Raw genomic sequence first — 23,773 nt, 5'->3', positions numbered from 1 at the left:
ATCACATTTTTTACACAAAGGATTCAAAGGACACATTCACAAAGGAAGACCACATATACAGTGGTGTATACACACACACACACACACACAGGGGCTTTCACTGAGCTCACAAGGTGTTGTGCAGTCCAACAGGTTTTTCTGTCTCAGGCCAGAATGCTAATGAGGTTCATATTTTGCACAGGAGTCTGAGTTGCCTGAGGCAACATTGCTAGAAAGGCAGACTAAATTAGAAAAGTGTAGAATGTAACATTGAGAAATAAAATAAACAAACTTTGCCAATAACATTGTTGTTAATAAACTCAGAAAGAGGTAGGAGCTGTTCTTGGAGACTGTTACTGTATGTAACTTGTAAACAAGACCAAAGCCCTTCAAAAAGGGCTGTCACTGTATACTGAGCCACCTTCCGTGTATACCTGTCACTGAACACCTGGGATCCATGTAACCACTCCCTCTTTTCACCCCTCCGGGGACGACCAACTGCCAGAACTCCAAGTGAACACATACACCCACACCAACTCACAGGTCAGGTCTTAACCCACCGTGACACTGCCATTGTCTTGACACTCACTCAGAGATTTCAAAGAGGAACGGATTGCAATGAAGCGAGGCATCCTTTTCCTGTTCTTCTTGAATGTGAGTAGAGCGCCACTAGGCAACTTTCAGTATGCTTTGCATTTTTGGTCTTCCACTTTGAAGAATATTTGTTTACATTTGTCTTTAAAGCTGGTTTGTTCCACAGGAAGTTAAAAGAGAAAATACATCAAAGGGTGTATGTCAGAGAGGAAATAAGTGTTCAGTGATATCCATACACAGCAGAGAGGAGACAACTAGTAGTTTTTACATTTACTGCATATAATAATAAGAGAAAAGAGAAACTGAACACTGCTTGCTCTACAATGTAACCAGTTTATTAATAGACTGACGTTTCGGTAAGTCAGACTTTCATCAGTTCAGTTAGTCAGACTCTGATGAAGGTCTGACTGACCTAAACGTCCGTCTATTAATAAACTGGTTACAACGTGGAGCAAGCAGTGTTACACTTTTCTTTCCTCTTACTCTTGTGAAATAGCTGTACCTAAAGTATAATATATTCTTTGTATCTTTTGTTGAACATTTACTGAGCTCATTAATCACAAGCTTAATGCTAAAGAAACATTTCAACCAGTTCGGCAAATAAAGATTTGCTTAAGACACAGTGTTTTTCTCAGTGCACTGTGTTAAAATTAGGGGTGTGCAAATGGCTCCAAAAGATAAAATTCTAATGATAAATTCCATAAACATACTGTAAACATAAACATAAACAAACGAATGGACGGACACCCTCTTCCCTCCTACCAGAGAATGTCCCCAGCTGTTTGTGTGATGTGCAAGTAAATGTGTATTTTTGTGTGTTACATTTCACACTCCATTCACATTTGGATGACATTGTATTCTGACAATTACAGTAAAAACACTCAAAAAAGAGAGGGTGGAGTAGCAGCCAAAGTGATGCTAAGGCCACCTCAAATTTGAAACTTTCAAAAGGCTATGTATTTGCCTTCTTTATATAGTTATTGTCCAGTTAGGCTTACAAGATTGATCAATGTAATATACAGTGTATTGCATAAAATAGTTTACAAAAATATTACATTATGTAGAAGAGGGCATAGCAAAGCCATATATACAGCGGGGAAAATAAGTATTGAACACGTCAACATTTTTTTGAGTAAGTATACTTCCAATGAGGCTATTTTCATGAAATTTTCACCAGACATTAGTATTAACTCAGATAATCCACCCATATAAAAAAATCCAAACATTAAAGTCCATAGGTAGAGTTATGTGTAATAAAGTGGAATGACACAGGAACATTTTTTAAACAAATTGTCAGCCATTTATTAGTAATGATTTACACTGTTGATTATCTATTTCCCTGACCATTTAGGACATATATGTGTTCTTTTTTGTGTGTTCATGTCCTTGTGATGTGTGTGTCTGTCAGCTAAGAAAAAAACAACAAAAAAACATCAACAAAAACAACAAAAAGAAAACAAATACTAACATTGTCTCTTGTCTTGTCTCGTCATCTCACTCCTGATCTATCCAAGATGGCCGCCACCATATGACGTCATAATATGCAAATTAGATATAAACATTTAATCTCTACATAAACTTTGGGTCATCCTTAATATTTCTCTAATTTACAGAAAGTCTCTATCTCTTATCACTTTTAAGATATAGCCTTTTGAAATGAAGATGTCAAAATCGAACGTTTCGAAAAAAAAACCTCTGGCGCCTAAAGGGTTAATAGATTTCACATGTAAAATACATTTTATACAACCCCACCCCCATCTTGCCTGTTCATAATTCTGAGAAATTATTGAATTGTGTGCATGTGTGCGCGTATGTGTGTGTGTATGTGTGTGTGTGTGTGTGTGTGTGTGTGTGCGTGCCTGTGTGTGTGCCTGTGTGTGTGCATGTGCATGCATGCGTATGTCTACTGTGTGTGTGTATGTGCTATACGTATGATTACTGTGAATGTATGTCTTTATTTATTATTTATTTATTGGTTTATTTGATAGGGACCATGTATATTAAGGGACCGTTCATTATTTATAAACGGGATCACCGGAGGGATTTTGAGTGCTTCGGTCAAAAGTTGCATGACCCTCCCCTGCCTGCAATATAATTATCAACGACCCTCCAGCAGCATTTTCAAAAATGACATGACCCTCCCCAGCCAATAGTCGATGTCTTCCGCCCACGCTCTTACGCGCTATGATAACACATCAACATATGCTACCTCCTAAAATCAACCTCTGCTTTCTGATCTTACACATCACACTTCACCAAGATGGTGGCCATTTCAGTAGATTTACTCCCTAACATTGTTGTGGAAACACAATAAGCATGGAAACTAAATGCACACTTCCTGCAACTGCATTAGCCTACTTGAAAAGTTACTCCTCTAGTAAGTATTCACATGAAATAAAACAATAAAGCATTGAGACCATTCAACAAAGCACACTGGGTAATAACAAATTCAACACATGAACTTGTTGCTATGGACTCGTCTCTAGGCTTCCTCAGTCATTGTAAAGCTGCCGAAGCTGATCATTATCCAAAACTCAATTTCTCAGACGAGCGTCAATTTGGGAGCTTGCTACTCCTTCCTTCTCAAATGACTTGAAAAGGCCGTTTGCACAATTTCACAAATAATCACAGGGACCGAAAAATACCTAACATGCCAACTTTTTCTGGGTTTATCATTTTAACGTTTCCCTGCTGTCTTGGCGTTTTAATATTTTCCCGTAGAATATCCCATATTACTGTAATAGGCCTACTCATAACATTAGTCGTGCATTCTGGCCTGTCTCTGTGTTGTCCTGTTGTTACCCCTTGCCCTTCCAGTGAAACAGATGTATTCAAATCATCGTTTTGCTTGCTTTGCGAACTCAGCGAACTCAGCTTGAATGCGAACCTAGGCCTATTTAAGTTAACGACGTGGTTGTCGTGAGAGCAAGATTCATTAGCGCTTGCGGTGTTCGGCCGTAGGCTATGCCTACGTGCGCACCTGCCAGGCTACTCAGCTAGACAAAGAATTCCCCCTGTATATTCACTCCAAGTTGGCCTACCATAACTTACCAACTACACTGTAGACCATAAACTGGCTATTTATATGACCAAATGTATTTGTTCAACTTTATGAAGCAGAATTACGCACTGCTACTTGGAACGTAGGCCTAACACATTTTTGTTGGCAGGAGAGAGAATGACAGCGATTAACAAATTGCACTTGTTGCTGGTTACCAATAAATATATATTTTTTTGCAAACAACAAAAACAGAAAGGATGGAGACAGCAAAGCTAGGGATAAGCAGGAACAAGGTCAATTGGTAGAAATGCTTGTCAAAATAGGAGCTGGATATGTGGATGAATGAAGCACAAGTATGCTTTGTGTTAAGCATGCACACTGTTTAAAGTTAGGCTACACGGTAAACTAGCTACAAGTAAACCAAAGTTAAATTTAGCTTTTTTAGGGCTGGATAAAGTTGACCAAATGGATATAGGCTGTTAGGCGTGAATAAAATAGGCTACTTTGTTGCTCCAACCCTTCCAACGTTAATGGGGACGAATGTTGACATTTTCCGTATTTTGCGTGAGAAACCCGGGAAATCTCCCTCATTTTCATTGTTCAATGTTGACAGAGCTATGGAACGAAAGAGAACGTTATATGGCGACAGAAATCAACAATCAAACAAGCCACTTTGATTTTTTGCTGTTTTCATAAATACAAAAGATGGGTGACCCTCCCTCCTAGACAAAAAAAAGTTAGGTGACCCTCCCCTCAACAAAGAATAAAAAGACATGACCCTCCCCTATTTTCCTCCGGTGACCCCGTTTATAAATAACGAACGGTCCCTAATGAACATTGTGTAAAAAACACCATGTAAATATGCCAGAATTAGTAAAAATAACTACTTTTCATCTGCAGTCCCTAGGCAGGTGACATAGGACAAAACATATAGATAGCCAGAGGTCATACAGCACTCGCACACTGTAAAATTAAACACATAATGGTGACATATGCATTAACAGAATAAGCAAAACACAACAGACAAACAAAACAAAACAGAAACACATGAAGACAAGAAGGACATAAGGGTGACATATACAGTACATTGACAGAATAAACAAACCAAACGAAACAGAAATACATGAAGACAAGGACATTATTCATCCACCTCTATACATTCAATTGATAGTGAAAGTGTGTGGGTGATGAAATTACATGTGTGGCAGTTAAAGGTGAGTGCATCTCTGGTTTTCTAGGAGCCACTGTTTTAAGTGAGTTTTAAAAGTGTTATATGTAGGATATTCTCTTATTGGGAGGGGCAAGCTATTCCATAGTTTACCTCCTACTATTGACAATACGTTTTGGCCAAAAGTGGTGCGTCTGAATGGTATTACACAGTCCCCTTTTACAGAGGCCTGTGTACTACCTCCACTTCCAAGTCTTTGGAAAAAGCCATGCAGCGGAGGGAGGGACAATATTGTGCAGCACTTTGTATACAAAACAAGCATGCTTAAAGTGTTTAAAATTGTCAAAGCTTACAAATGTGTGTCTCTCTAAGATATCGCAATGGTGAAATGACAATGCCTTTTTTATCAAAAGTTTTTATGGCTTTCTTAAATAGAGATTCAATGATTTTAAGAGTAGTTATGCCGGTAAATGACCAGTTTATAAAACAATACTCAAAATGTAAAAAGATCATGGTATATAAAAACAACTTGGCAGCCTTGGTGTCAAGAAATGGCCTAACTTGCTTAATTGAAAATTGAATTTAACTTTATTTGCCACCTTTTTTACATGACTTTTGAAAGTTAAGGTGGAATCATATATGACTCCTAGGTACTTGAATTCGCTAACTAAATCAAGCTCCTGTCCTCTAAGGAACACATTGGAATGTGACACCTTCATATTTTGTTTGGTGAACGCCATACAGACTGTTTTTTTGTGTGTGTGCGTGTGTATCTTTTTATGCACATGTGTGCATATGGAATGGGTTAACATGGCTCCTGGAGGCAAACATACACAAAAAATTGGTCATCCTAGGCCCTACGGTTCTCAAGATATTCAAAGAAAACTCTGTTGGTGTAGTCACTAAATGTACACATAAATTAATTTATTGTATGGCACCCCATGAACGAAAGTCCACGAAACTTGGCATGCATTCAGAGGGCGTCATAATGATCCTACACTTTCAATGCAGTTTTGACCATGTCAGCCAGAGATATTGTGATTACAACAAGTTTTTGCTTTTTCATTTTTAACTAGGTGGCACTATACATGAAAAGAGTGGTTATGGGATGGGTTGACATGGCCCCCTTAAGACCAACATACAAAAAAAGGTGGTCCTCCTAGGCTATACGGTTCTTGAGATATTCACAGAAAACTGTGTCCGGCCACCTACAGGCCAGTTGGTGTAAAGCAACATAAATTAATTTATTGTATGGCCCCCCATGAACGGAATTTCACGAAACTTGGCGTGCATTTAGAGGGTGTCATAATGATCCTACACTTCCAATTTTGTGCAGTTTTGACCATGTCAGGTCACAGATACCTGTGATTACAACACCTCATTTTTACTTTTTAATTTTTAACTAGGTGGCGCTATACATGAAATGAGTGGTTATGGAATGGGTTGACATGGCCCCTTAATATCAACATACAAAAAAAAGGTGGTCCTCCTAAACCCTACGGTTCTCGAGATATTCACAGAAAACTGTGTCCGCCCTACCCTCCTTTCGGGGGTCCAGTCCAGCGGGGGGGCTACAGATCAAAAAACAATGGTTCCATGCTATCCTTGTGGGGCTATGCCCATCAAGATTCGTACACCCCGGTCTTTCAGTGTCCCGGGAATCCTTGACGGAAAATTGCTCATGCGAAAAAGAGTTAAGATTTCCGCACGAGTCTCCGAGCAAAAAATCCGACCTGTCATTTTTCCTTTATCGGAGGTTGGAATTTCCATTTATCTGATGTGGCATGAAGGCGGCAGTAGTCTATTCTTTCCTCTTGCGCATAGACCTCTGAAGTCTGAAGACCTCTGAAGAACCAAAGCTGCAATCTTTGACCATATAAGGAGAAGCTTAACTACCTATGGCAAGTTGCCTTGCAAGTTAACTCTGATCTAAGTTTGCCGTCTTAATGTACCGAAGGTCACAATATCCACTAGAAGGCAGAGGACAAAAGTGTGTAGAGCAAAACGTCTGCATTTCTGATTTCTTTGTCCCTGCGAGAGTTTAACAGGTGCGATAATCCCCATGTTATTTTCCAGTAGGTAAAATAGCAAGATGGGCAAAGATGGTAGCTTTTTTGAAGGCGAACTTCAGAGGTTCTATTGTCGAAACTCAAAGTCGAAAGCGTGACGGACAAAAACAGCACCACTAGGCTAGGCCTACAGTACGTAGGCTATTTCAGATGTTAGTGCCTTTCTTAAGAAAGGTAGGCTACCCTACATTCCGAACCAAGAAACTTAAAATCAGACATCTGGTCTTTCTCAGTTGTGTGTCAAATGCTCATTTTGTGAGACAGAAAGCAGAACTGAATATTCCTCCTATATAGGTCTATATCTAGTGCGGGCTTTAAGCGGGCGGAAGCGGGACATATTACAGATGCGACAGGACAGAACAGAGTGGCCGGTAGCAGGACTGGAAAAATCTGTCCTGCGCAGTGTAGGCTAGTGTAGGCTGCTCCACTGCACCTGCTGACCCTGATGGACTTGTCAATCTTGACTGTGTCATACCTCACAATGACTATGTAAAAGATTGTGTTTTACATTCTGTTGCAAGGAAGGAACACATTGTTGAAAGTCAAATTTATTATGATGCCTGTAAACCATATGAAAGTCAAATGCAATGGTCAGTCTGGCAAAACATATTTCTATATAAATCACTGGAACACTACAAAAGCCCTACTCTACAGACCACTCCCCTCCTCTAATTTTACTTGTCCTTTCTAATCTATTATTATTACTAGCTTGCCATGGAGTCAGGACTGGGTCAAAATCACAGCCGCATAATGACCAGAGAAAAAAGGGTATGTACTATATCTCATCTATGGAGCAGAAATCTTGAAATCCCTGACATTATTGATGTTCTCCAACTGTCATTAGTAGAATTTTGCATTCCTCTTCTCAGGAACTACTGTATCGATCTAAGAGAAGATGGGTCCTGTCGACTATTGAATTAGAGGAGGAGAGTCCTGGACCATATCCAAGGGAGGCAACAAAGGTACACTGCGAGTATTCAGATCCATTTGTGTCCAGATCTGACAACAAATTAACACGCAAACTCTTCAGTTGGCTCATATTTTGTGCAAAATGTATTGAGCATGTATGTATTTGAAATTATCTCTTTCTGTGGGATTGCTTTGTGATAAATATATTCTCTTGTCATATCATCAATACCAGTTGCACAATGATAAAAAGGTTCAAGACTATCACTATTTCCGTATCTCTGGAATGGGTGTGGATGAGGAGCCCGTTGGTGTGTTCACCATTGACAGAAAATCAGGAGTTGTCAGTGTACATAAACCCATCGACAGGGAGCAGCACAAGTTCTTTCATGTAAGTCTTTGACCATCTGTCTTAAAACATAATAATCTGTTTCCAGTTCTTGACCTCATTTTGTGAAATATGAACATATTGATGTATTACTAGGCTTCTAAGTTTCACTCACTGATTTGTTTTCCTGTTGATGATGAACAGATACGTTTTGATGTTATCGATGAAAAAACTAATGTAGAAGTAGACAGGACCTTGGCCTTTGACATTGCGATACAGGACATCAATGACAATGACCCAAGATTTGAGCCGCCTCACGTCAGAGTCCCTGTGCGTGAAGACACTCCAGAAGGTATGGTTTAATGATTTTTCTAAAGTATTACAGATTGCCATGAAATTAAATATGTGCTGTTTTAAGAAAGAGGAAGCAAAGCTAAATCATCAAACACAAAATAGAGGAAATCGTATGGTTATGAATACAACCTCGGTTCTCTGAAGAAGAACAGAAGACGTTAACCAATGGGAAGTCACTCTAAGATGATGTCACCGATCTGAACCAATCTCCAACCAGTCTCAGGGACCTTTTGGGTTAATGTCTTGTAACGTCTTCAGTTCTCCTTCAGAGAACCACTGTTATTCATAACCATAGGTTCTCTATCAGTAGAGTTTGTTTACCAATATGAACACATATACCACAGCACCACATTGGCAATGGTGGACAAGCATGCATTAATGAAACTCACCACCTGGGTGCTGCACACACTTGGTTGGTGGTCGTGAAACAAGCCAACAACATCATACAAGCTGAGCACTGACAAGTACGGGGAGACCGGGGCTGGTTGGAACAGGAGCAGGTTGGAACACTGTTTATATAGGCAACTAAAAGGTGCATCCACAAAATGTTTACACTAAAATAAGTGTCCCCTTAACTGGAGCACATTGCAGGGTCGAAACTTAGAAATCGCTCTTCCCACTAAATACATTCTAGCATTGTGATGGGTAAGGATATAGAAAAAGTATTAATTTCACTTGGAAGAGACAGGACTCTGAAACTAAAATCTGTAAGCCTGTGATGACTGGTGCCTGTGGGCTAACACCATTTCAGTGCTGAGGAGTGTCCAAACGTGGATGGGGCAGGTTGGCACACTGATTTTGGGGTTGGTTGGCACATTATACATTCTCTATGCTATTTTGTGACAAATCTATAAACTGTATTTTACACATAAAAACATCATCAATCTTTATTTTACCATTGTTATTGTAACTACTGAACATAGTTTTACATTTGGAAGCATGGTCTTGATAGTGGGTCCTACTGAAGAAAAACATACAGGAAAGACATCAGCAAAGCCTTAAAAGCTGTGAGATAGATGAGTACTTCAAACAAAAGCAAAAGTACTGCAAAGTACTGCAAAGTACTGCAAAGGACTATTACATAGGTGTTCTAACCAACCCTGACTACATGTGCCAACCAACACCGTGCCCGCACACCACTTTAACCATATATAACTCAAAACAAGGAATCATTTGTTGACATTGAATGTACACATTTTTTAGCTGAGATCCCAATCTTTTAGTTAATCACACTTTGACAGTTCTAACGCATTGGTAAGACGGAGAAATACACCCGAGAGTGAAAAGTGTTCCAACCAGCCCCGGTCTCCCTCCTACTGGTGTCTGGTTGCAGTATTGCCCCAGTGTCAGTAAAATAGTGACAATTCGCTAGCGCAAGCTGAAAGCACAGGGCATCCACTCATAAGATTTAAAACCGAGGTGCGGTCTGCAAAACTCCAGTAATGGATAATAAACTTCATTGACTAATTTTTTCCATTCTTAAAACTATAGGTGGCCTGCCTGTCAACCTGCAGGCATTTGACAGTGATGAGGAAGGCAATGAAAACTCCCGTGTGACCATGACTATAGTGTCCCAACCAACTTCTCCTAAGTTCTCCTTAAAGGGAGTTCAAAACACCAATATGCAACAGCTGACCTTCTCTGGATGTTTTGATTTTGATGTGAGTCATAGACATAAATACTTAAAGAATTATTTAGCCATGTAATATATTTTGTAGACAAACATTTTCCTAATGATCAGAAGTATTTTCCCCAAAATGCTTCTGTGTCATTATTTAGCTGTGCCATATACTCCAGAATTCATTTTGACGCCAATCATATTTTAAATGACTGTTAACAAATGATAGCATTTTATTTTGAAAACATCTAAAATGACAATAAAAACTGATTTCTGTCACGTGGTCAGAATGCTGTAGTATGAAGCATCAGTTATTACACTGGTATGGTATACACTAGGCCCTAAGTATTTTTACACACCGTGGCGTGCACAGAGCTCTTCAATTATGGTCATTATGTCAGTTATCAATTTTACTAAATGCTTACATCAGTCATGATGAAGGGCTCATGTAGGTGTTTTGCACCTAAAGAAATCCATTCCTGTTCTTTAGAAAATCAAAGAGTACAAAGTGATTGTTGAAGGGAGGGATCATGGAGTACCGTCGCGGTCTTCAACGACAACTATCACTCTGGACATCTTAGATGCTAATACTCACCCACCCGTTTTCACCGAAACAACTGTGAGTAGTTTACCATAATCCAAAAACTCCACAAGAAAGCAGCTTTAAAATCATTATAGCTACTTTCAATAGGCTTCATTTTTATGGTAGCAGTGACCTAATAATTGATTTACATGTGCTTCAGTATTCTACCTCAGTGCAAGAGATGGAAACAAAGGAAATCCTGAGAATGAAGGTGGCAGATAAGGATGAACCCAACACACCAGCCTCGCGGCCTGTTTTTAAGATCCTGAAGGGGAACGAGGACGGGAACTACATGGTTACAACAGACCCTAAAACTAATGAAGGCATTCTAAGTGTGGTTAAGGTAGGACAAATAATTCACATTAATCTTTGGTTCCGCTTGAAGCCAGATATCATTCCTGACTTATTTCGTCATCACGCTCTGCAGGGGAAGGATTTTGAGAGGACGGCACTGGTCAAACTCGAGGTGGCTGTGGAAAATGAAGTACCTCTCTTCGTATGTAAAGATGGGGTTCCGGTGGATCCACAGAATATGCCACCTCCACAGAGCGTAACTGTAGATGTGGTGGTGGTGGACGTTAATGACCCACCGCAGTTTGAGAGAACAGCTGAACGTGCATTTGTGAAAGAAGAGGTGCCACCAGGACTGACACTTTTCAGGCCCAAGGTGACTGATGAGGATTCTGACCATGACAAAATCAGGTAGGTCACCAAAGCCACATGACATTTGCACAAGGACCAGATGCTTGTAGATTTAAAAGTGGGGTAAGCACTACCTGACAAAGAGGGTTATGCTTAGCATAACTTACCCTTTAAATGTGTCAACTCTGTCACTGTTGTTTACTAGCCACTGGTTAAATTAAAGAAGAACCTATAGTTAGGACTGTCTGTCTATATTACACCCCACTGCTGAAATATTGGTAGCACTTTATTTAAAGGGTTAGTGCATAGCACATTTATAAAACCTTACATGAATGCACCATAATAAATTTAGCAATGGTTCATAAAGCATGAATCATACACTTAGACACATAACTCTGGAATACTGATGTATGAAAAACCACATTGATTTATAGTACAGCACTTGACTGCAGAAATGCTATATTTTGAACATTAAAATATTATTGCATTGCACTGTAGGCTACTGCAGTTTTTGTCTCATAACTGCAGTTATTTTATATAAGGGATATATTAGACATGGAATCACTACATTGAGCACCACTGTTGTCACACATATTTGTCTCCTTTAAACAGGTTGCAATTTCTTCTGTCACTTTCCGAATTTATATTTCCATATTATTTTAATGTTTATAGGTATGAACTGGTAGAAGATCATGCACAGTGGTTGTCCATCGATAAGAAGACTGGGGTTGTCACTTCAGTGAAAAAGATGGATCGAGAGTCACCATATGTCCATGACAGTGTCTACACAGTGAAAGTCTTGGCCATAGATGATGGTATGTGAACAAAGTTTTGTATTCTTCTGCACTGCCTGATGAATAAATTCATCCCAAGTCAGAATTGCCTGGATGTGGGGAGAAAACAGGTGCTTTCATGCCTCTATAATTGACCCCCCTGCTCCCCATATGGTCTGCCACTGGGGGCACAAGGTCGATAGCTGGTGCTCGGATCTATTTAGTGTACATCAGTGGTCCCCAAACTTTTTCTTCCGATGACCACCATTCTAACTTTCACTCACCTGATGAGAACTTTGTGAACTCTGTATGATCATTTGATCGAGTGAATAAAAAATAGAAATAATTATCCCAGAAAGTCCCAGAAATATGACTTGAATAGAGGTTAGATATTAACAATTAATTGATAAACTTTTAGAATACTTTATGCACTAGAAGCATAGGCTTCTTACTGTACATTGCTTGCAGGTAGGCCTACATTTCATTCCGTTTTCGTAGGCAAACGTGAAACAGCTCCAAAACAACCACCAGTGGACAAAAAGAGTATTACATGTGTACTGTTAAGACTCGCCATAGAGAATGAATGGGGGAAATTACGGAGGTTATAGTTTGACGATGTCGTAGGCTACTCCCGTGTGGGCCAGATGCTATATATCACGGACATGTTTTGGAGGGCCACCCAAAATGAGGTGGCGGGCCGTAGTTTAGGGACCACTGATGGTTGTCCACTCTAATGATCCACTGAAATGTTTTGAACAGAGGAGAACACGTTTTCTTTAACCTGTTAAATTTGAACGAAAGTGTGCAAATGTGTGCAAATTAGGAATTCTTACACTCCCCTGGACATTTCTCTCATTTTATGTTATTTCACTGTGTATGTATTCATCTTGTTAGGTCTGATGTCTGATGTCTTACTGTATGTGTTGGTCAATATACCAATTATAACATCTACTTTCCTCTTGGACAATTGTAGTGTCTTAAAAATATTAATCTCATGGCTTCTATTGTCCGTAATAGCAAGAGTACCTGAAGCATGGTTTGTTTGTATTTCCCTTAATTTGTTTATTTATTTATTTATCATTCTCAGGGAAGCCTCCTGCTACAGGCACATGTCCTCTGAGGATTGTTTTGGGAGATATCAATGATAATAAGCCACACTTGGTCACCAAAAACACAATACTCTGTAATCACATGGACCGTGTACCTGTGAATGGCTGGGACTTTGATATTCCTCCATATTCGGGACCCTTTTCTTACGATTTTGGGGGGGACAATGTGGAAGAGTTGAAGAAATATTGGAAATTGTTCCCCACCACGGGTGAGTAAAGTGGATCCATGTTTTTGCACTTCAGTCTTGTTGACTTTCCACAGTCTTTGCCGTCAAAGAAAATAATAATCCCAATTAGATGTAAGGTCTCCCAATAGACACACCCTGGCCACAGGAGTATTTACTGAAGGCTTGAAAAGTTGTAATTGTCACATGCTTATTACTTGTTAAGAATCAACTATTACTGTAGTACATCACAAACCATTCAATTGGCCAGTTGTAATATCTAACATGTGTCTACCTGTGTTGGCTTCTTGAGCAGGCATGAACATCAGCCTTTTGAGCTTGACATCCTTGTCTTTTGGCAACTACACCATTCCTCTGCTGATGGAGGATCAGCAGGGTGTAGTGGGAGAGGACAAGCTTACTGTGATTGTGTGTGACTGCGCTGGTGGGAGTGAGTGCCGTGGCCCTCTGCCCTCCACCACCCAGCTGGACGGACCAGCCATTGGGACCCTGCTAGCTGGACTGATGCTGCTGTTGTGTGAGTTGCTGTGATAGGTTCCAGTTATACCCTATTAACATCACATTGGTAATTCACTAAGCGTTATGGCCACTAGGGGTTGAGCCTTAGCTAAGTGTTCTAAGTCAGTGTGTCTGTTAAGTACTTGCTCCGTTTGTCTTTCGGCAGTGCTGCTGTTGCTATTCTTCATCTGCGACTGTCAGGGGAGCAGCTTCAAGCCTTTGAACACGCAGGATGAGGGCCACCAAACGCTCATCAAGTACAACGAGGAGGGAGGTGGCACCATCTGCAAGGTGTGTGTGTGTGTGTGTGTCTGTGTGTCTGTGTGTGTGTGTGTGTGTGTATGTGTGTGTGTGTATGTGTGTGTGTGTGTGTGTGTGGTGTTCTTCCTATGCAGGACATGTGACAACTGCTCCAGGCAGTTTCACTCTGGTGCCGGCTGCTGGGGAACCAGCAGAGCCCTGCTAACAGAGCTCCAAATGCAGGCCTGCGTGTCTCTCACACAGGTCACAAGGTCGTAAATAACTTCAGTGGGCATTTTTATCACTCTAAATCCCTCCTTTCCTCTCTTTGCCTCCAGGCGGAGCCGACTCTGATCCGCAGCCCCACTACCTATGTCACGACTGTGACAGCGGTTGATGGGCTCAAACAAGCAGCCGTACCGGTAAGCAGCATCTGTTGCCACATGCCAGTACAGTGAAGTTTTGTTTTCTTACCCCTGGTTTCATGGAATTGTTCAAGATGATAAAACTTCACTGAGATACAATGCAGGTACACTACAGAAAGTCTGCGTACTACAGATCTACAGTCTTCCCCCATTCCATCAGTCCTCTCAGTCTGCATGTTTAAACATGTGGGTAACCCACTAGCTCAGGTCATGTCTGGCATTCGTACTGTATAGTGCTCACTAACATCATAAATGAACATTGCAAGACACTTATCTCTTCTATGATCCCAGGAAGATTTTCTTCGACACGTTAGTTTTTTGAACATTTATTTTATCCAATGACACAGAAACCACAGAACACCACCAATGCACACTCAATTAGACATGCCTAAGTGTATGTAATAGTTTTAAAATCAATATGAAGTATTCAAATGACTAAATATTTTAGCTACTAGCAATTATGCAGATTATACAATACTAAACATTGTTAACAAAATATATACACTTATTCCAAAATATATGACATAGAAACATATGATAAGTGTGTGTTTGTGTGTGTGTGTGGAGGGCCGAGCAGAATCTAGTATCGAAACAATAATTTTGCTATCGTGACACTAGTGAATGCTAACTTAACATAGTGTAACTTCACTAGTAAGAAGCATTTGTTTAATTGCATTTGTAGCACTTATTACAAATAGTAGATAGGATTAGGACCAGGCTCTAGGTTCGGAGGAGCAGTTTGTAGTTAAATAATAACGATACCACAGACCAAAAACTAACTTTGAATGCCGGCTTGTTTATATGAAAGAGTAGCACACATTACTGTCTACCAGCTGGCAAACAGTAGGCCTATATGATGAAGTCTGAATAACATTGAATTGCCAATGAAATAAGTGAGGTATTCACCTAAAGTAACATTGACATAATCTCTAGCTCATTATGAATTCGTCATGTGTTCAGTATGTAAACATAAAGAATTATTAATTAGTTTACTGCTTGTACCTTATGAATTCATCATGAGTTCAATATGTACACATTAGGAATTATGAGTTAGTTTACAGTTTGTACCTTATGAATTAATTCATCATGAGTTCAGGATGTACACATTAGGAATTCATAATTTATAATAAAGGAAAACACACTGATAACACCTACTAAATAAGACTCTATTAATGAGGAAAAGCACATGTGTTAATCATTAAGTAATGTTGAAAACATACTTAACAATTATGAATTAAGTGTTTGTTAATGCTTAACTAATACTTAATTAATGCTAAATTGTGTAGGCTTACCCTTATTGTTAAGTGTTATCAACATGTGGAACAGTAGAACCTGGAAGTTAAAAATCTGTTTGGCTACTCATAGATTTTCTTGTGAAATGCTGATGCTTACCATTGTTATTATTCTTGGACAACTTCCTCAGGTTTCCTCCAACACCTTCCAGGTTCAAACCCAAGATACCAGAACATTGAGAGGTCAGGCAACAGGCATGGTGAGTCCACTTCCCTGTTGCACTTGAATTAACCTGAATTAACACTGAGACAGTAAGAGTAGAGACTTTCTAATTAGGAGACACAGCACTCAAAAAATCCTCCATAGAAGGAATGGGTCACTGTTGGAGCGAGGTTGGTGTTGTGAAGCCTTGCGCTTGCGCAGTTCTGCCTGAAATAGATGCCTGATAAGGGCCCAAAATACGTGGCAATATGGCCGCTGAGTGGAGGGACTTTGGTAACAGTCAAACGTTTAGATACACCAACACACCAACATTGATGGGTTTTTCTTTAATCTGACTATTTTTACATTCTACAAAGTATAAAATAACAGATACGGTATTATATAGGAAGCAGAAAGTATAAACAAACAAATACACAAATATTTGATATTTGTTATAGACACTTCAAAACACTTGGAATGGTTTTACAACAGTCCTGAAAATAATCTTTTTGACTGTTACTGTATCTTGAGGAGTATCTGTCTCCAAGATACAGTACCATCATGAGTATGGAGGGCTGTGGGTCTGGGGCCCAGTTGAGCCCTCTCGAGGTGTCATGGGTCAAATTTTAAAAAACACCAATAAGGGAGATACCTGCTGGGAAACCCTGGTGAAATATTTACATAGGCTACTTTGTTGGTGTTTGGTGTATCATGTCAAAGCCTATGATTGGGCATACACACAGCAATGTAGCCTAGCCTAACTTATACAAACAAAGTAAGGGCAGCCTGTCACCCAAACAAAAACGATGTTTCACTGGGAATACTGAATGGAGGGGTGAGCTACTTTTTTTTGGTGTGTTTCGTTTGTTCCGTGGTTAAAATATAATGTACATTTTGGACAAAAGACATAAAAAACATGACTTCCTGCCTGGGGGGTACATGGTTTAGTGACAAACCTGGGTAAGTTAACTCAGAGTAAGCGGTAAACCTCTTAATAGAAGTGCTGTATGGCTTCATTCTCCTAACAAAACAATAGGGCTCTTGTTGTAGGGGGTTTGCCACTTACTCTGAGTTAACTTACCCAGGTTTGTCACTAAACCACATACTTGGAATAACCCCTCGCCCCATGCAATTGCTGACTGCACCTTTAAGCTAGCTATTGTTAATTGGCTGCTGTTAAATAATTTGCTCATTTATATATCAGACCTTGTCTTATGAAATATATTTTTAGTCACATTATTGATATATTGAAGATCACATTAGATCACTTTAAACTCCCCAAACGTACATTTTCTGTTCCCCTCCCGTTCTTTTTCTCTTCATCCCTTTGTTGCCATCCTTTTCTCTTTCTCTCGCTCCCTTTCTCTGTTCTGTTCTCCTTCCTCTCTTTCTCTCCTCTACCCTTTCTCTCTGGCAAGCAGCAGTACTCTTCAAGTGGGCTCGGGCAAGCCTCTCTACCCAACAACACTACTTTAAAGCGGGTAAGTGCAAGAAAAGAAAAGTTAGGTTTAACACCCATGAAAGTAATTGAGTATTAGAGGAATAATTTTGCAGCTGCACCCATACCATACGATGTGTAACTATCGCAAGTCATGAACATTGTGTGCAAGTTGTTGTGATGACTCTGTGATGTCGCAGAGGGTACACATGCCATTTCCCATGTCACAGCAGTATTAAGTTGTCATCTCCCTTCTCATCAGGACAGCTAGGTGTGCTCAGAACAAGTTGAGGTGTTAAGCACAGCTGTAAGAACTTGGTAGCCTTTTGAACACTAGAGACAACTCGTGATACCATTTGGGTACTGATTCACTGTGAAGTACAATGATTGTAAGGATAACTTCCTGTTTACTTCCAGCCACTCATGTGAATCACTACACCACCCCTTTGAGCTCACCCTCAAAAAGTCAGTAGATTGCTTGGGCCAATATATGTCACTTTCACAATTCAACTAAGCTCTATAAAATGTAACTAGCCTATTATAGTTGCAGTTTCTCTATGGTACTGACTAATCCACCCTGCCCTAGAGGCTTGCTGTTTGTCTCCACCTGTAAAGTATGGATACATCCAGCCCAACCTAATCTAATGAGGAGTCTATCCAGTGCTATTGGTTTAACTAGCCAATATCACACCCTTTCTCACACACTTATGATATGCATATGATATGTTATGGATAACACACCCTCTCTCACACACCTATGATTTGGCATTGGGAATGGGCATGTGTTCAGACTGGAACTGAAATGGAACTGAACGGCAGACAGTCTGATAATTTCCTATATTCTATGTCATTGAGATAAAATCTGTCTCTCACTCCATTCCCCACAACAGTCACAGATCATAGCTGATAATAATGAAATATGCAAACTATATGATAAGAATCAATTTCATAAAAATGTGTGGGTGGCGAGAGGTAATTGGTCTTGGGTGTGCCAGGGCAGGTACAGGCATCTCTTGGGAGGGTACTGTTGTGAGAGTATGGGGGAAGGAAGCAAGGGAAACAAACACGGCTTCTTTAAAGCCAAATCTCAAAGGAATACTGACAGGGCAACTGGTTTTGTCAGAAATGAGAACATGCTCCGGGCAAATATATCAAGAGGTGTGACACCCACACACACACTTACATCTGTCTGTCAGGTTGTTTTTTGTTTAAATTACAGCAGGTGTTATGTGTTTTTCCCAGCAGCAAACATGGAACTCCAGCACAATGAACAGGAGCGGCACAATGAGAGTAAGCCAAATGTTGTCCACCACCTAAACAACGCCCTCTATGCTACTAATGGCATTATAGGCCTACATAGGAATGTCCACTGCCAGACATATGAACTAATGTTTTCTAAATATGTACACAAATACAAAATTTACTGTATATTTTATAATGGTCAAATCTTAATATGGGATATTGTATTAATATGGATTACTGTAATTAATGTGTCTTTCATTTACAGACTGGATTTTACAGATCCATTAGCACCACTGATCGCTACATTGCAGACCACATTGACAGAGTAAGATATTATTACCATCCTTAAATAGGTCCTAATCTATTGTTTGCCAAATATGACATTCATTTATAAATGCTGTAGCCTAATGATACAAATTGTTCAAGCTTTCAAGAAGTATTCCTTCTTTAACTATGACTTTGAGAAGGTTTAGGGTTGTTTTTCTGCTGTTTTGACACCTGGAAGATACCCAGTTACTGTGGTTAACAGGGGTTAGGTGGGAAACCAGTTCCTTCATGTTAGGCTGTTGTGCTGACATGAAAATATTTAAATGCATCACTTGTAAAGAGACTAAAAGCTGAGTAATAATTAAATGCCTGAAGCACACACTTTAAAAAAAACATTATCACTATATGGTAAGTTAGTACCAGACCTGACACCAAAGTAACAAAACAGCACTCCCTACAGTTCCAAAGTGACATAGCACCTTTAGTTATTCGTTCTGGGGAAAAAAATGCTTTCAATGGGGAAGTGGCACTCTACCACCATCTACTGATAAAATTGACACACTGATTTTTCACCTAGTAAGTAGATCAGTTCACCCTGGATAAATACAGTCTTCCATTTAATCATTTGTTATCTAGAAACATTAATGTATATATTGAATACAGAATAATATAATGAAACAAGATGTTTAGTGGTAGGCCTACAGTGTATGTATTTTTTTTGTGTGACAAATTCACATAGGCCTACCAGCAGATACAATTTTTCTGGATGTCATTTTGCTTAAATAACTAGATGTTAGTAGTTAAAGCAACATACGCCCCCCCCCCCCCCACACACACACACATACAACAACATACAACATACCTGTTAATGTCAATTCTTGATGCTATTTTATATAATAGTATCAAAGTTACAAAGCAGCTTATTGTTCACAAAGCCTTTAAAAAGTGGACATCACTGGCAATGATAGTGACATGACTGTGCTTTCACAACATGGATCAAATAATAGACTAAGTATGAGTGAATGACAGCATACTCTTCTATTTTTTAATGTTTTTAGAGACTCTACGACATCGGCGAGGAGCAGGTGGATCACCCAGGATGCTCCCTGCAAGTGTTTGCCTACGAGGGGGATGGGAGCAGGTGCCAGTCGCTGGATGAGCTTTCGTTTGACGAGTGGGAGGAAGGCACAGATTTCCTCCAAAACCTGGGGCCTAGCTTTAAAACCCTTGGTGGGATATGCCAAAAGCACATGCAGGTGAAAAACATGGAACACTGAGAAAGATGGACATTGGAGTTTTCCTTCTTCACCTGAAGGTGGTGACGTGGGGAGGGAATATTCTGGGAGTACAGAAATGGAAAGTCAGACACCTGCTCTAATTTTTGTTAATTTTTTTTGTACTATGCATTTTGATGCCTGATTCAGGCAACGATGAAGTGGAGACTTTGGGATTTGCTGTTGCCGGAATGTTCAACCCCCCTGGGGGGGGGGGGGGCACAATAGGACAATATAATAGTCACATAGCTCCACTGGACTGCAACTGCACACCGTGACTTTATGGTAACTTGCCCTTGTCCCGCTGCATAGTTTTCGAAAGTTTTTCGGCTACACCCAAATGTTTTTGCAAGACACACCTCTCGTCTCACACCTCTCTGTAGAGTGACATGTCTGAACAAACACACCTTTCGTTAATCCTGTCAATGTTGTTTCTTACATGGAAGGTAACTTGTGCTCTCTGACTGCTGGTATTTGCTTTGCTCATTTAATTCTTAAAAGGTGTAAAAGTTTTTGTTACATAAAACATAACATAACATAACATAAAGTAGAAAAAAGAAGAAAAAGAGCAATCTTCTAGATTTAACAGCTATGATGTACATTGAATAGTAAATAAGGACACTTTTCAACACTCTTGTATAGTTTCTGAAGCTTGCATCTTTGTTTTCTTACTTGGATAAATGTACATAGAAAATGCACTACATTGACTTAAAGAAAGACACAAGCTGCATATAATATAGAACAATGCAACAAACCTCCACTATTATGTAAAACTGCAAACTGGAAGCTTTAAAAGTTTTTTCATTTTACATTTTGAGACAAGCTAAAGAACTTATGAAAGTTGCAGATGACACTCTTTGCCATTATGTCCCTATTCATTCATACAGAACAAAAATAGTGTACAGCATGTTTGGAACTCATTTTCATATCTTTACAGTGTGCTAGCTGGGTGGTAGGGCAGAGGTAGTGGATGATTTATTAAACATTATTTTCAAATGGGTGATTGCTCGAAACTGTCATGTTGTTATTACATTTCATCATGAATGTTACAGGGCAATTCCACGCAAAACTGTCACGTCCGTAACACCAACTAAATACCATGGCATTGTGTTGCCATTATGGATGTGACAGTTTTGCGCGGAATTGCCCTACAGTAAAATGTGAACTCTCATGGAATGTATGTGGTTCACTGAGCTGGAGGCAAACACAGGCATGTACTCATATATGAATCTAGTTTTCATAGATGAAAAAAAGCAAAGAATTATCCCACTGATCTATTTCAGAACCGCAGCTTAAGGTATTTGGTAGTGCAGAGCATTTGGGAAGGCTGTGTGCTTTTTACACCATATATCCTCCAATTGTCCCATCGTCACAAAGGCAAAAGCCCAATAATGTATTTAAAAAAATAAATGGTTAACTCCGCATTCCAGAAGAACTAAGCTACATTAGTCTATCTCCACCCTTCCTATGAAAGCAATGGGTGCAGTGTGGAAGAACAGGTTTAGCAGTGGAGAGAAAGGGCCAGGGAGTGATTGTTGTTACTGACAACAGAATCGCAACTGGAATTCAGCGACCCATGAGCTACAGAGGGAGAGAGAGATAGAGAGATCTGTATATCATTTGTTTAATCCATATCTTAGAAACAACTTACAAAAACATACAATTTCAGGCTACCCTGAACTGCCATCTTTGATTTTGTACCTTTAATGGGAGAGGCAAGACTGCATGAATAACCACATAGATAAAGAGGCCTGCTGGAACCTGGAGAGAGATCAGAGAGAGAGAGAGAGAGAGAGAGAGAGAGAGCGAGAAGAGGGCAGGGAGATTTTGAGAAAAGAGACAAGGAAGCAGCTGACAACAAGCAGCAAACTTCAAACTTGGAACTTCTTTCATTGTTGTTTAATCAAATTCAGTTGAATTAAATTTAAATTTTCAATTAAAAACTACAAACTCTGCTAAAAAAGTTACAAAGCACATTGATTCATCATGCCCCTTTTATATCAGTTAACTTAAAGCTATGTCAAAGTCTGTGCACATGGCTGTAAGTGTACAAACATTCATTCCAAATTATACGCCAAATCGTCAATCATAGTTATCAATATTTATTCACATTTCATAGTTTGCTTGTCATGTTGTATGATGTAGGCTTGCTGCAAGGGAGAGCGAAGGAAAGGGGCAAGCTCTCTGCAATGCTGAATGCCTCCATATTTTAATCAAAGGAACATGAGAGATGTCCCTTTGTTTGCCGGGAGTTGAACTTCTGCTGCTGATGATGATTAATGCCATCCCGTAACCAGGACAACCACATCTGCAGCTCATCCGCTCATTCTGTAACGGGATTTACTAGAAGACATTCAATGAGGAGACCACTCTGGATTTCAGCAAGTGGTTGCTACCACCATGAAGTGAGGTGGATGGAACGAATTTGTTTGGAGCCAAGCTTGTCTTGTATTAACAGTACCCTCAAGTTCCATTTAATTGGAGGTAATTTCCTCCATTTTCTTTTTCTGTTTTTAGTGTTTCCTCATGTGAACCCTCGCAAGTCAAGGTGTGTCCCTGTTCTGTCAGTAGAGCAAACAAACATGATTTGTGGTGTGGCACATTGTCTTAGCTATTGCAAAATAATGTCAGAAAACTATGAAATGGAAAAAGGGTGGAATGTCTGCACACTTGCTCCCATCAGGATTTTTTAATAACTTTCACCAGTGTGTAATGCTCTTCTCAGACTTTTTGTCCAGCACCTGCCTTGGATGTGCGCACCAACAAACAACTATTCACAGGAAACTATGAAAGCCAGAAAGACCCACAAGCGATTGTCATTCAGACTGGTGAAACCTAATGGAGCACTATGGAGTTTTGGTCTAGATATAGCGAACTTCTGTAGCTACCTAAAAGGCATGCAAAACCTTGCAAACATCACTCAGAGTCTTATAAGCACTGTTAGAAGCTTGCCTGCATGCCATAACTGTTACATCCAAATGTATTTGTAGATGATGCCAAAACTAGTTGCCTGATAAAAGCAAGTGTCAAAAAGTGATAGACTGTCGCATTGTGTTGCTTTAATATCCATCATGTACATGAAAATGCTTGGGCCCTACGTATTTTTTTTATGTAAGCCATGTGTTTCATACAATAGGGCTATGTATTTCACAATGCAAAATGCATTGTTTAGTTAAGATAAATGGAGATTGCAGGTTTGAAAACAAAATACTCAGAGATCATATTACTTATACACTGTAGGTATGTCTTCACGCCAACAAAATCTATTTTCATTCAACCAAGTTATCTGATTTCTGTACTTCTTGAGAAGTCTGATAAGACAGAGACAAATTACCTGATAAAACTGTTTTTATCAGGTCATTTGTCTCTGTCTTATCAGACTTCTCAAGAAGTACAGAAAGAGTAGGCTATTCTACAAGCACTGCTTAGCAACTTTTAGCAACAGTTATGAGAATGCAGAGCAACCGTTTTGAGAGTTTTGAGTTTGTTCAGAGCAGGAATTTGCAGATGATGAGTAAGGATGAGTAAGTTCGAATAGGCAACATCATTTCCTTTTTGTAAGCCATGCAAACAAATGTTATCATGTGACAGAATTTTAAGGGAATCATTCCTTACATGTGGAAAGGTTGCATCTGTAAGATTTTTA

General features: G+C 39.6%; 1 protein-coding gene across 2 annotated transcripts; it reads left to right on the top strand.

Moving 5' to 3' along the window:
* Nucleotides 1-491: 491 nt before the first annotated feature.
* Nucleotides 492-21,126, top strand: cdh26.1 (cadherin 26, tandem duplicate 1). 2 transcript variants are annotated; one of them, XM_076275872.1, is made up of 19 exons: nt 492-633; nt 7,520-7,579; nt 7,681-7,773; nt 7,953-8,108; nt 8,250-8,397; nt 9,891-10,060; nt 10,508-10,636; nt 10,761-10,943; nt 11,028-11,302; nt 11,915-12,057; nt 13,103-13,333; nt 13,605-13,826; nt 13,974-14,098; nt 14,386-14,469; nt 15,896-15,964; nt 17,328-17,387; nt 18,590-18,634; nt 18,852-18,911; nt 19,912-21,126. In XM_076275872.1, the coding sequence occupies exons 1-19, from the start codon at nt 598-600 to the stop codon at nt 20,128-20,130; spliced, it is 2,508 nt and encodes an 835-aa protein (XP_076131987.1). In that variant the 5' UTR covers nt 492-597; the 3' UTR covers nt 20,131-21,126. The 2 variants fall into 2 exon arrangements, with proteins under 2 accessions (XP_076131987.1, XP_076131986.1); XM_076275871.1 differs by having other exon boundaries at nt 18,587-18,634.
* Nucleotides 21,127-23,773: the final 2,647 nt, after the last annotated feature.

Source organism: Alosa pseudoharengus, unplaced genomic scaffold (assembly GCF_046254945.1).
Source record: "Alosa pseudoharengus isolate Yale_2024_CS ecotype anadromous, Long Island Sound unplaced genomic scaffold, YU_APseudo_1.1 YU_APseudo_1.1_scf_9, whole genome shotgun sequence".
NCBI lineage: Eukaryota > Metazoa > Chordata > Actinopteri > Clupeiformes > Clupeidae > Alosa > Alosa pseudoharengus.
The sequence above is the reverse complement of the archived record's forward strand: the minus strand, read 5'-3'. Positions and strand labels throughout refer to the sequence as shown.

Bases quoted from the DNA above. Each gene is read 5' to 3' on its own strand.
- cdh26.1 (XM_076275871.1), top strand. From the start codon at position 598: ATGAAGCGAGGCATCCTTTTCCTGTTCTTCTTGAAT. The intron at 8,109-8,249 runs GTAAGTCTTTGA...GATGATGAACAG, and splicing joins AGCAGCACAAGTTCTTTCAT to ATACGTTTTGATGTTATCGA. The intron at 18,635-18,851 runs GTAAGCCAAATG...TTTCATTTACAG, and splicing joins ACAGGAGCGGCACAATGAGA to ACTGGATTTTACAGATCCAT.